The sequence below is a fragment of the Hyla sarda genome, chromosome 10 (genome assembly GCF_029499605.1).
Source record: "Hyla sarda isolate aHylSar1 chromosome 10, aHylSar1.hap1, whole genome shotgun sequence".
NCBI classification, from domain to species: Eukaryota; Metazoa; Chordata; class Amphibia; order Anura; family Hylidae; genus Hyla; species Hyla sarda.
The window spans coordinates 41,887,821-41,900,589 of NC_079198.1; the positions used below are offsets into that span (position 1 = coordinate 41,887,821).

Below are 12,769 nucleotides of genomic sequence, written 5' to 3' on the forward strand. Positions count from 1 at the left end.
CCATGTCCATCTCCGCCCTCCCTCGCCCATGTCCTTCCCTCCCCTCCCTCACCCATGTCCATCCCTCCCTCCCTCACCCATGTCCATCCCCCCCCTCCCTCACCCATGTTCATCCCCCCCTCCCCATGTCCATCCCCCCTCCCTTTCCCATGTCCATCCCCCCTCCCTGTACAGTTCCCCCGCATTAGGTGCTGTACAGTTCCCCCCACATTAGGTGCAGTAGAGTTCCCCCACATTAGGTGCAGTATAGTTCCCCACATTAGGTGCAGTACTGTTCCCCCACATTAGGTGCAGCACAGTTCCCCACATTAGGTGCAGCACAGTTCCCTCACATTAGGTGCAGTATAGTTCCCTCACATTAGGTGCAGTATAGTTCCCCACATTAGGTGCAGTATAGTTACCCACATTAGGTGCAGTATAGTTCCCCACATTAGGTGCAGTATAGTTCCCCACATTAGGTGCAGTATAGTTACCCACATTAGGTGCAGTATAGTTCCCCACATTAGGTGCAGTATAGTTCCCCACATTAGGTGCAGCGCAGTATAGTTCCCTAACATTAGGTGCAGTATAGTTCCCCATATTAGGTGCAGTATAGTTCCCCCACATTAGGTGTAGTATAGCTCCCACATTAGGTGCAGTACAGTTCCCCACATTAGGTGCAGTATAGTTCCCCCACATTAGGTGCAGTACAGCTCCCCCCACATTAGGTGTGCAGTACAGTTCCTCCCACATTACCTGCAGTATAGTTCCCCCACATTTGGTGTGCAGTACATTTTCTTCAAATTAGGTACAGTATAGTTCCCCCACATTAGGTGCAGTACAGTTCCCCCCCACATTAGGTGCAGTACAGTTCCCCCACATTAGGTTCAGTACAGTTCCCCCCACATTAGGTCCAGTATAGTTCCCCACATTAGGTGCAGTACTGTTCCCCCACATTAGGTGCAGCACAGTTCCCCACATTAGGTGCAGTATAGTTCCCCACATTAGGTGCAGTATAGTTCCCTTACATTAGGTGCAGTATAGTTCCCAACATTAGGTGCAGTATGGTTATCCACATTAGGTGCAGTATAGTTCCCCACATTAGGTGCAGTGTAGTTCCCCACATTAGGTACAGTATAGTTACCTCACATTAGGTACAGTATAGTTCCCTCACATTAGGTGCAGTATAGTTCCCCACATTAGGTGTAGTATAGCTCCCCACATTAGTTGCAGTACAGTTCCCCACATTAGGTGCAGTATAGTTACCCCACATTAGGTGCAGTACAGTTCCCCCACATTAGGTGCAGTACAGTTCCCCCACATTAGGGGCAGTACAGTTCCCCCCACATTAGAGGCAGTACAGTTCCCCCACATTAGGTACAGTGCAGTTCCCCCCACATTAGGTGCAGTACAGTTCCCCCCACATTAGGTGCAGTACAGTTCCCCCCACATTAGGTGCAGTACTGTTCCCCCACATTAGGTGAAGCACAGTTCCCCACATTAGGTGCAGTATAGGTCCCCACATTAGGTGCAGTAAAGTTCCCTCACATTAGGTGCAGTACAGTTCCCCACATTAGGTGCAGTATAGTTACCTTACATTAGGTACAGTATAGTTCCCCCCATTAGGCGCAGTTTAGTTCCCCACATTAGGTGCAGTACAGTTCCCTCACATTCGGTGCGGTACAGCTCCCTCACATTATGTGCAGTACAGTTCCCCCACATTAGGTGCAGTATAGTTCCCCCACATTAGGTGCAGTATAGTTCCCCCACATTAGGTGTAGTATAGTTCCCCCACATTAGGTGCAGTGTAGTCCCCAAATTAGGTGCAGTATAGTTCCCCACATTAGGTGCAGTACAGTTCCCCCACATTAGGTGCAGTCTAGCTCTCCCACATTAGGTGCAATATAGTTCCCCCACATTAGGTGCAGTATAGCTCCCCCACATTAGGTGCAGTATAGTTCCCCCCATTAGGTGCAGTATAGTTCCCTCACATTAGGTGCAGTATAGCTCCCCACATTAGGTGCAGTACAGTTCCCCACATTAGGTGCAGTATAGTTCCCCCATATTAAGTGCAGTATAGTTCCCCACATTAGGTGCAGTCTAGCTCTCCCACATTAGGTGCAATATAGTTCCCCCACATTAGGTGCAGTATAGCTCCCCCACATTAGGTGCAGTATAGTTCCCCCCATTAGGTGCAGTATAGTTCCCCACATTAGGTGCAGTATAGTTCCCTCACATTAGGTGCAGTATAGCTTCCCACATTAGGTGCAGTACAGTTCCCCACATTAGGTGCAGTATAGTTCCCCCACATTAAGTGCAGTATAGTTCCCCACATTAGGTGCAGTATAGCTCCCCACATTAGGTGCAGTGCAGTTCCCCACATTAGGTGCTGTATAGTTCCCCCACATTAAGTGCAGTATAGTTCCCCACATTAGGTGCAGTACAGTTCCACCACATTTGGTGCAGTATAGCTCCCTCACATTAGGTTCAGTATAGCTCCCCCACATTAGGTTGGCAGTATTGTTCCCCACAGTAGGTGCAGTATAGTTCCCCCACATACAGTGTATGGCTGGAGGCTGTATGTCTGTGAACTGCCCCACTTCAGTGTTCCGACGACCGGTCCTCCGGTACAGGGTCACGATCTACTGCTATGGCCTATAGGCCATAGCAGTAGGTCCCGGGAATGGAGGAACGGTGGTCGGAGCACCGAAGAGGATGTGCCGCTGGTGACTTACCATTCCGGCCAGCGCGCGTCCTCCTCACAGCTCCGCTCCTCTCCTTCGTTGCTATGGGCGCATGCACGGGACTTCAATGACGTCCCTGCATGCGCTAGTTCCCGGCTGCCCCTGCATTTGTAAAGTTAACGCGGTGGCCGTCGCAGAAAGGTAATAGGGACATTTGCCTGGTTTGCCCCGCCCTAACGCCGACCCTGCTTTCCAGAGCAGGATAAGTTTTCTATAGGGATTTGCTCCAGCTCTAGACTGTTCCTGAAATGGACAGAGGTGTCAGCAGAGAGCACTGTTTAGCTAGCACTAAATTTACAAATCTGTTTAAGTTTCTGGCACCAGTCTCTGTTTCTGGCACCAGTCTTTGTTTTTTAAGTTTCTGGCAAGTTCTGGCTGTGTGTTAAATGTCACAACAATTTCTTGTATTTTTTTTACATGAATAGGCTATGGCAGGCAATCCCAAACTGGGTGCCTCCAGCTGTTGCAAAACTATAACTCCCAGCATGCCTGGAAAGCCTTTGGTTGTCTGGGAATGCATGGAGTTGTAGTTTAGCAACAACTGGAAAAACACTGGTCTATGGGGTAGGGTGGCAAGATGGATGCCTTTTCCTACAAAGAAAAACATCCAAACCCAGCTTAAACTTACTGAAACATCCAAGCCCTGCTGAAAAACAAACATCAAGTGTCCCAAAATCCTGTGAGAAAATATCTGATGAAAACAAGGTTGAACTTATTGGTCATAATTCCAAACGCTATGTTTGGCACAAAAAACAACACTACACATTACCCAAGCAACATCATACCCATAGTGAAGCATTGTGGTGGCAGCATCATGCTTTGGGGCTGTTTTTCTTCACCGGGAAACGGGTGCTTTGCCTGGGTTGAGGGATTTATGAACAGTTCCAAATATCTGTCAATTTTGGCACAAAACCTTCAGGTTTCTGTTAGAAAAAAAAAAACTCAATTGGGACCCCTCTGGCTCTCCTTATGCACTGAGCGTGCACCATTCTGTGCACTGAGCTGTGCCAACCATCGCACGAAAGGTGGCACGACCCTTCCATAAATCTCTATAAGAGCGCTTGGACGTTCCTGTATCTCCAGCTATCTCATAGAGCTGCATGGATGGAAATGTCGACACATGCACACATGGTTGACACATGCGATCCCCACCTGCGATTTCAAGAATGGAACCCCTGAAACAGTGGTGCAAATACTTACTCGTGTATCTTCAGCACTTTCATAGGCAATAAATAGAGCTGTAGGCAAGCATACACAATACCGCTTCATTCAGATGGGAGCTGTGGGATTTCCTTTTTTCAGATTGGGAGGGTTCTAGTTTGACTTGCCATCCTTGCAGTCAAATCATCACCAGTGCAATCAGACACTTATCAATAGCAAAACCCCTTTAATGCTAACTGTATACTTCAAATAGATCTGTTAAAATTTGTTTACAGGTGCATGCAGATCCATTTTCTTTTCTTATAGGGGGAAGAGAAAAATGTGTCTTTTTTGCTCTTCAGCTAGTTGGTATCCTGTTGTTTTAAATACTTCTGCAGCCAACCTTTCACAAAACAGTCTAAAAAGAAAATAAAGATATAAACCTGCCAATTTATGATAAAAAGATGACACACCTGGCACAAAATGGTATACATCCAGATATGTTATTTTGGTTCCAGAGGTGTTCTGAAGTGCTGTATGCAAAATATAATTTGAGCCCAAACAATACAAGAGCACTAACTGTAAAAACAGCCATTATTTTATATATAGCAAGCATTGAAATTAAATTATATTGGACGAGGTTGTTTGCTACACAAAGCGGGGCACTGGTATATGATATCCATATTCAAAAAGCCTAAGGGTGGATTAGGCTGAATGATTGATGTGATGCACTGTTCAGTGACAGGTCAAATATCCAGTATAAGAAAGTTCAGCTATTCAGCTCAAACTTGGAAGAAAGTCTAATCGTCAAACAGTCAATTACAGCCAGATTTCTTCACTGCTTACACTTGATGCTTTATAGATGTAGCCCACTAGAGGAAATCTATCAAACCCTGCAGATTGAAGACAAGAGAGATCAGTGTGTTAGTAAGACATGGTCAAAAAGGTTATTTTGTATTTGAATAAAGAACCCTTAAAGGGGGTGTACGAACAGAAAAAAATACTTGTCAATATTAACCAATTGAAGGCAGGGTTGGGGAGTCAGCTACTCAAGACTAGATGGCCTATACTTACCCCTCTTTTCCTTGCCACACCCGCAATTTCCATGTTGGGACACTGTTGCAGGCACTAATTGGCTGAGCGGAAAGGTCCCTGTGTGACACATACAAGAGGAAGTGCAGTTCAACAGGGGACTGACACAGAGAAAGTGAGAAAGGGGTTTAAGTATAGGGTATATATAGGGTTTAAGTATAGGGTATATATTTTTGGAGTGCTGCGCCATTGTTGCTGTATGTATATATATTGTGACGAACCGTCTTGGGGATTAGCTCTGGGATCGTCCTGGTCACTTGCCACGGGACACGTTCCTCACAATAACACAGCAGACCACAGTTCCTCATACAAGTCTGGCCCCTCGCCAGCTTTATTTCCACAGGTTGCAGGTAAAACAAAACATAAACAGGAACAAAAATAAAGCCCTAGACCATCTGGTCACTGACTATACATGTAAGCATGCCCTGTCTATCAACTGGTGAGCTTCCCTCATCCAGTTAAAAACCTGTGCCACCTGCAACCTGTTTTACTACCAGTTCACACCCGAACTTGGACCACTCGCAGCGCCTTCTGCGTGTTACCTAAACAGGGCCCGTGTGTCTCCCCCTCTAACAGCCAGCATACTGTTTCCAAGGGAGAGCACAGATTAGACTGAGTCTCCATCTTATATACACCCCCCTTTCCTGCTGCCTCACTACTTAAGAAGCAGGTAAGAGAATCTTCAGGGTGAGCAAAGGAAATACACCCTTTCCTTGCCACCTTATCACAATATATATATATATATTTATATATATATATACAGCAACAGAAGAATGCAGCAGCACACAATATATATATTTTAAATGCATTCTGAGCACAGTTAAGTAGGAAATAAACTTTAATAATTAAGTTGTTCAGTATTATAAATATGCCGTTTATAATATTGGTGTCTTCTTCTGTAGCTGGGGGCTTTTGCTCTCCCTGAGGCACCAGAACCTAATTGTGATTGCTACCTTTGCATTCTCTTTAGTTGGTTTAATGCACTGATGAAAGCTGTAGATTCCGCAAAAAGAGATATTGGCAGACTAACAGGAGAATGTAGTACTGGACACATAAGTTGTGGTAAAGTTTACAATTTTGAATGTAAATCTGTTTTTCCTTTCTCCTTTTAGCAGCACAAATAGGGGGCTAGTATCAAGAAGAACCCCTATAGAAACTAAAAAGTGCTCAGCTACAGGAGTAGAAAAAACCCTGAATCGGTCTGGGAAAGTGTGACAGGATTTTGCCATTTGCTCAACTACCCTGCTTCTCAGCAGACAGCAACACCTCAGTTAATCTAACACTTCAGTGAACCAGCCCCTTTCCTATGGACCCCAGCTATTTAACTGCAACAGTTCAGACAGCCTCTGCCCTTGTGTGATCTCTGATTTCCAGTTGCGCTCCTATAGTTCTTGATTCTGTGTATGACTCTGGTCCAGCTGACATCCCCTCTGGTTACATAGCAACATAGTTCATAAGGTTGAAAAAACACCAGAGTCCATCAAGTTCAACCTATATCCCTAATGAGTCCCTACTGAGTTAATCCAGAGGAAGGCAAAAAAAAAACTCATACTAGAGGTAAAAAATTCCTTCCCGACTCCAAATATGGCAGCCAGAATAAATCCCTGGATCAACGTTCTGTCCCTATAATTCTAATATACATAACCTGTCATTTTATTATTCTCCAAAAAAGCATTCAGACCCCTTTTAAATTCTTTTACAGAGTTCGCCATAACCACCTCCTCCGGGAGAGAATTCCACAGTTTCACTGCTCTTACAGTAAAGAACCCACTGTAACACTCACGTTTCTGAAGACAGGAACTTCGGTGTATGTGGATCCACTGTACCTGTGTGGCAGATGACTCGGACAATACCAGGGAGCGGTATCTAAGGTGCCGCTGGTCTTCAACAGAGCCCGCCGCAAAGCAGGATGAAACGGATAGCTTCGAAGAGGAACACAGGTCTCAATGTGGCGCTGGACACAGATGATACACACGAGTGGATAAAAGCAAGGTAGTTTATTCTCCCATCATGCAACGCGTTTCACTGCAACAGCAGCTTCATCAGGCATAGTTAGAGACACATGAACAGTGAATTTATATGGGAATTTGGAATGGTGTGTCAGGGGGCTGGTCCCCGGCAAACCAATCCAAAACAGCAAAGAGTTGCACTTCACAGATTAAAAAGGTGACTTTATGCAACAGTAAAAATTGCAATATGTATATATGCAAAATAAAATACTGCTAGGAAGATATATTATCAATAAAAATAAATATATTTATAAGAGGGAAAGGAAGAAAACTATTTCTCATTTTCCCTTCTTCCTGTTACTATTTCCTTCTACTTCTCCTACTTCTTCCACATCCCTTTCCACTGAATTTTCTACATGGTTTGCTCCAGATTATCCCCTCTCCATCCACCTGCCACACACCATTCTTCCGGTCAAGCCACATCCCATCCTCATTCATCTGACACACACAATTCCTCTGATCCGATCACTTCTCATTCTTTTCTTCTCAATTCTTCGGCACTCACTACACATGATCATTCACTATCCTCCATTACTCTTTGTCCTTCACCTCTTTCGGAGGTGTCTTTTTTAGATACCGTTCGGCCCCTCTTCACACACACACCCTTCACCCTGTGCTAGCGCCATCCCTCCACCCTTCCCCAGCACATCACACATTACTATCCACCCCTATCGAAGACATCCCAACACAAACCCTCTGTAAAAAAAAAAGATCTCACAGAGGATGCAGAGGAGGACAATCACGCAGATTCCCGAGGATCTGCCCTACAAGTCAAAAAGAAAAAGTAAAACGTTTTAATTTATCATTGTCACGATTCGGCTTCCAGGTAGTGGATCCTCTGTGTCAGCGAGGGATTGGCGTGGACCGTGCTAGTGGACCGGTTCTAAGAGGCTACTGGTGTTCACCAGAGCCCGCCGCAAAGCGGGATGGTCTTGCTGCGGCAGTAGCAACCAGGTCGTATCCACTAGCAACGGCTCAACCTCGCTGACTGCTGAGAAGGCGTGGGACAGAAGGACTAGGCAGAGGCAAGGTCAGACGTAGCAGAAGGTCGGGGGCAGGCGGCAAGGTTCGTAGTCAGGATGGATAGCAGAAGTTCAGGTAACACAGGCTTTGGACACACTAAACGCTTTCACTGGCACAAGGCAACAAGATCCGGCAAGGGAGTGCATGGGAGGAGATCAGATATAGCCAGGGAGCAGGTGGAAGCCAATTAAGCTAATTGGGCCAGGCACCAATCATTGGTGCACTGGCCCTTTAAGTCTCAGAGAGCTGGCGCGCGCGCGCCCTAGAGAGCAGAGCCGCGCGCGCCAGCACATGACAGCAGGGGACCGGGACGGGTAAGTGACCTGGGATGCGATTCGCGAGCGGGCGCGTCCCGCTGTGCGAATCGCATCCCCGACGGCCATGACAGTGCAGCGCTCCCGGTCAGCGGGACTGACCGGGGAGCAGCAGGGAGAAAGACGCCGTGAGCGCTCCGGGGAGGAGCGGGGACCCGGAGCGCTAGGCGTAACAGTACCCCCCCCCTTAGGTCTCCCCTTTTTTTTGTCCGGTGACTGCCTCCCCTGGGATGAGGACACCGGGAAAGAATGGATGGTTTCCTCAATGGCAGGCAGTACAGCAGGAGTAGGAATGGGGAGGGAGGGCAGAGGGTGAAGCTTGGCACGGGGCAGGGAGACACAAGGACGGGAGCCATGAGGAGGCACAGAGGCTTGCCTGATGGGACTGGGAGGGGGGGAGAGGCACTTCCTGTGGCAGGCAGAGTCCCAGTTCTTGATCTCCCCGGTGGTCCAATCAAGGGTGGGGGAATGAAGCCGGAGCCATGGCAGACCGAGGAGGACCTCAGAGGTACAGTTGGGGAGAATGAAGAACTCAATCCTTTCGTGGTGGGGTCCGATAGACATCAGGAGGGGTTCTGTGCGGTAATGCACAGTGCAATCCAATCTGGCTCCGTTGACCGCGGAAATGTAGAGCGGCTTGAAGAGACGGGTCACCGGGATGCGGAATTTATTAACAAAGGACTCCAAAATAAAATTCCCAGAGGCACCAGAGTCCAAGCAGGCCACGGCTGAGAAGGAGGAGTTGGCTGAAGAAGAAATCCGCACGGGCACCGTGAGACGTGGAGGAGCAGACTTGGAACCAAGAGACGCCACACCGACGTGAGCTGGGTGCGTGCGTGGAGGACGGATAGGGCAATCCACCAAGAAATGCTCGGTACTGGCACAGTAAAGACAGAGATTTTCTATCCTACGGCGATTCCTCTCTTCCTGGGTCAGGCGAGACCTATCCACTTGCATGGCCTCCTCGGCGGGAGGCCCAGGCGTAGATTGCAACGGATACTGTGGGAGAGGTGCCCAGAGATCTAAGTCTTTTTCCTGGCGGAGCTCTTGGTGTCGCTCAGAAAAACGCATGTCAATGCGGGTAGCTAAATGGATGAGTTCTTGCAGGTTGGCAGGAATCTCTCGTGCGGCCAGCACATCCTTGATGCGACTGGATAGGCCTTTTTTAAAGGTCGCGCAGAGAGCCTCGTTATTCCATGATAACTCGGAAGCAAGAGTACGAAATTGGATGGCGTACTCGCCCACTGAAGAATTACCCTGGACCAGGTTCAACAGGGCAGTCTCGGCAGAAGAAGCTCGGGCTGGCTCCTCGAAGACACTCCGGAGTTCAGCGAAGAAGGCCTGGACTGTGGCTGTGGCAGGATCATTGCGGTCCCAGAGCGGTGTGGCCCAAGACAAGGCCTTTCCTGAAAGAAGGCTTACTACGAACGCCACCTTAGACCGTTCTGAAGGAAACAAGTCCGACAACATCTCCATATGCAGGGAACACTGAGACAAAAATCCACGGCAGAGTTTAGAGTCCCCATCAAATTTGTCCGGCAGGGACAAGCGGAGGCTAGGAGCGGCCACTCGCTGCGGAGGAGGTGCAGGAGCTGGCGGAGGAGATGGTTGCTGCTGTAGCAGAGGCAGAAGTTGCTGTAACGTGGCGGTCAACTGCGACAGCTGCTGTCCTTGTTGGGCAATTTGCTGCGATTGCTGAGCGACCACCGTGGTAAGGTCAGCGAGACTTGGCAGCGGCACCTCAGCGGGATCCATGGCCGGATCTACTGTCACGATTCGGCTTCCAGGTAGTGGATCCTCTGTGTCAGCGAGGGATTGGCGTGGACCGTGCTAGTGGACCGGTTCTAAGAGGCTACTGGTGTTCACCAGAGCCCGCCGCAAAGCGGGATGGTCTTGCTGCGGCAGTAGCAACCAGGTCGTATCCACTAGCAACGGCTCAACCTCGCTGACTGCTGAGAAGGCGTGGGACAGAAGGACTAGGCAGAGGCAAGGTCAGACGTAGCAGAAGGTCGGGGGCAGGCGGCAAGGTTCGTAGTCAGGATGGATAGCAGAAGTTCAGGTAACACAGGCTTTGGACACACTAAACGCTTTCACTGGCACAAGGCAACAAGATCCGGCAAGGGAGTGCATGGGAGGAGATCAGATATAGCCAGGGAGCAGGTGGAAGCCAATTAAGCTAATTGGGCCAGGCACCAATCATTGGTGCACTGGCCCTTTAAGTCTCAGAGAGCTGGCGCGCGCGCGCGCCCTAGAGAGCGGAGCCGCGCGCGCCAGCACATGACAGCAGGGGACCGGGACGGGTAAGTGACCTGGGATGCGATTCGCGAGCGGGCGCGTCCCGCTGTGCGAATCGCATCCCCGACGGCCATGACAGTGCAGCGCTCCCGGTCAGCGGGACTGACCGGGGAGCAGCAGGGAGAAAGACGCCGTGAGCGCTCCGGGGAGGAGCGGGGACCCGGAGCGCTAGGCGTAACAATCATCTTATGTGTTAATGGAACATGAAATTAACCTTTTGTCTAAAGGCTTATCCTTTTGCCCGGTGAGCAACCCTAGTCACTTCCAATTATTTTTAGATTTCAATCAGTATATTCGCAAACTTACCCTCACTAGACATTTTTCTTTATCCACCCAAAACCAGATTATGTCTGATGCACCAATCTATTCAACAGATGGAGGCTCTGGTTCTAATATATTGATCAAACATGTAGAAGTCAAACCACACTCTGCGTTTATCCCTTACACCACCAGGGTAATTATTTGGAGACTTTTTATTCTGACAGAATTTAACCGTATTAAAAATCATGACATCAATTTTCAAGCAATAGATAATCTTAACAAAATGGAACATCAAGCGATAAAGAGTTTAAAAAATAATAAACAAATTATCATATGCCCGGCTGATAAAGGGGGCGGTGTGACCATCCTCGACCGTGGGGACTATGTCCTTGAATCACAAAGAATTCTATCAGACATAAACTATTATCAGATTCTTTCATCAGATCCCTCTCAATTATTTTTTGAAATGTACACTAATATGATTAAGGCAGCATCCTGTAAAAATATTTTTGATAAAAAAGAATTGTCCTTTTTGACTGTGAAGCATTTTTCTCTTCCCGATTTTTATTATTTACCCAAACTTCACAAAAACCCTATACACCCTCCCGGTCGACCTATAATTTCTGGTATCTCATCTCTCACATCCAATTTGTCTCATTTTGTTGATCTCTTTTTACAGCCTTATGTTTTAAACCTTCCATCTTATTTGAAAGATTCCTCACAATTAATTCCTGAATTACAACACATCACTTTACATCCATCTTTTTCTTTTTTAACTTTGGATGTTAGTTCATTATATTCAAACATCAATACAGATTTAGGCTTAGATGTTATTAAAAATGTCCTTTTCAATGATAGTTCACTGCACCCGGAACAAGCTTCCTTTTTACTACAATCCATTTAATTCATTTTAAAACACAATATTTTTTCTTTCAATGACATTATATATATGAACAGATCAGAGGCTGTGCTATGGGGATGCGCTTCGCCCCCAGTTATGCTAATTTATTTATGGGGGCATTTGAAGCCGTCCACATAGCACAGTCTCTGATCTATCCACCTTATATTTTATTTTTCAGGCGTTATATAGATGATTTATTCTTTCTTTGGACAGGTACAGAACATCAAGCAGAGGAGTTTGTTCGATCCCTCAATGAAAACACTTGGGGGTTAGAGTTTACCCTTAATTTCTCCCCCTCCATTATTCATTTTTTAGACTTGGAAATTATTAACAATATGGGTCATATTCGCACAAAAACACATTTCAAATCTGTGGACGTAAATAGTTTTCTTGAATATACTAGTGCTTATTACCCCAGCTGGCTCCGTGGAGTCCCATATGGACAATACCTTCGAAAAAACTGTACTAATGATAAAGATTTTTCCATACAATCTCAAATTTAAAAAAATCGTTTTCTTTCCAAAGGTTATCCTGCATCTTTACTTACACAAGCTTACCACAAAGTGAAAAATAAAAAACAAACTGGCCTCATTTCTTTCAATCTACAACAAAATGCCTAACAGAAAAAGGATAAAAATCCATTTAAATTTAATTTTGTTACAAATTACAATAGAGCTGCTCCTCTCATATATAATATTTTTAAACAAAATTGGCACATTATTCGCAATGACCCAATACTCAAGGACATAGTCCCCACCAAACCAGGGATCACATATAGAAGATCTAAAAATTAGCAAAATCTACTAGCCCCCAATAGATTCAAAAATGACACATTATTCACTGACACACCCAACAATGGGTTAACTATAGGTTGCTCGCCTTGCAGCAAGGTTCGCTACTTATGTTGCAATATGATGGATTCATTTAGCAATAATTTCACGTCTTTTCATGCTAAAAAATATTTAATATTAATCAGAATTTAAGTTGCAATTCCCAATATGCAATTTATTT

General features: G+C 46.5%; 1 protein-coding gene across 7 annotated transcripts in view; it reads right to left on the reverse strand.

Moving 5' to 3' along the window:
- Positions 1-3,545: 3,545 nt before the first annotated feature.
- Positions 3,546-12,769, reverse strand: part of TMEM25 (transmembrane protein 25) — a 216,472-nt gene continuing 207,248 nt past the window's right edge. For 2 of the 7 annotated variants that reach the window (XM_056544134.1, XM_056544133.1), the window contains one exon: positions 4,854-5,015. In XM_056544134.1, coding sequence (XP_056400109.1) covers positions 4,909-5,015 — 107 coding nt within the window. In that variant the 3' untranslated portion in view covers positions 4,854-4,908. Of the gene's footprint in view, positions 3,647-3,923; positions 4,757-4,828; positions 5,016-7,660; positions 7,729-12,769 lie in introns of those variants that run through there. The other 5 variants (XM_056544130.1, XM_056544129.1, XM_056544136.1 and 2 more) reach the window with 5 other exon arrangements.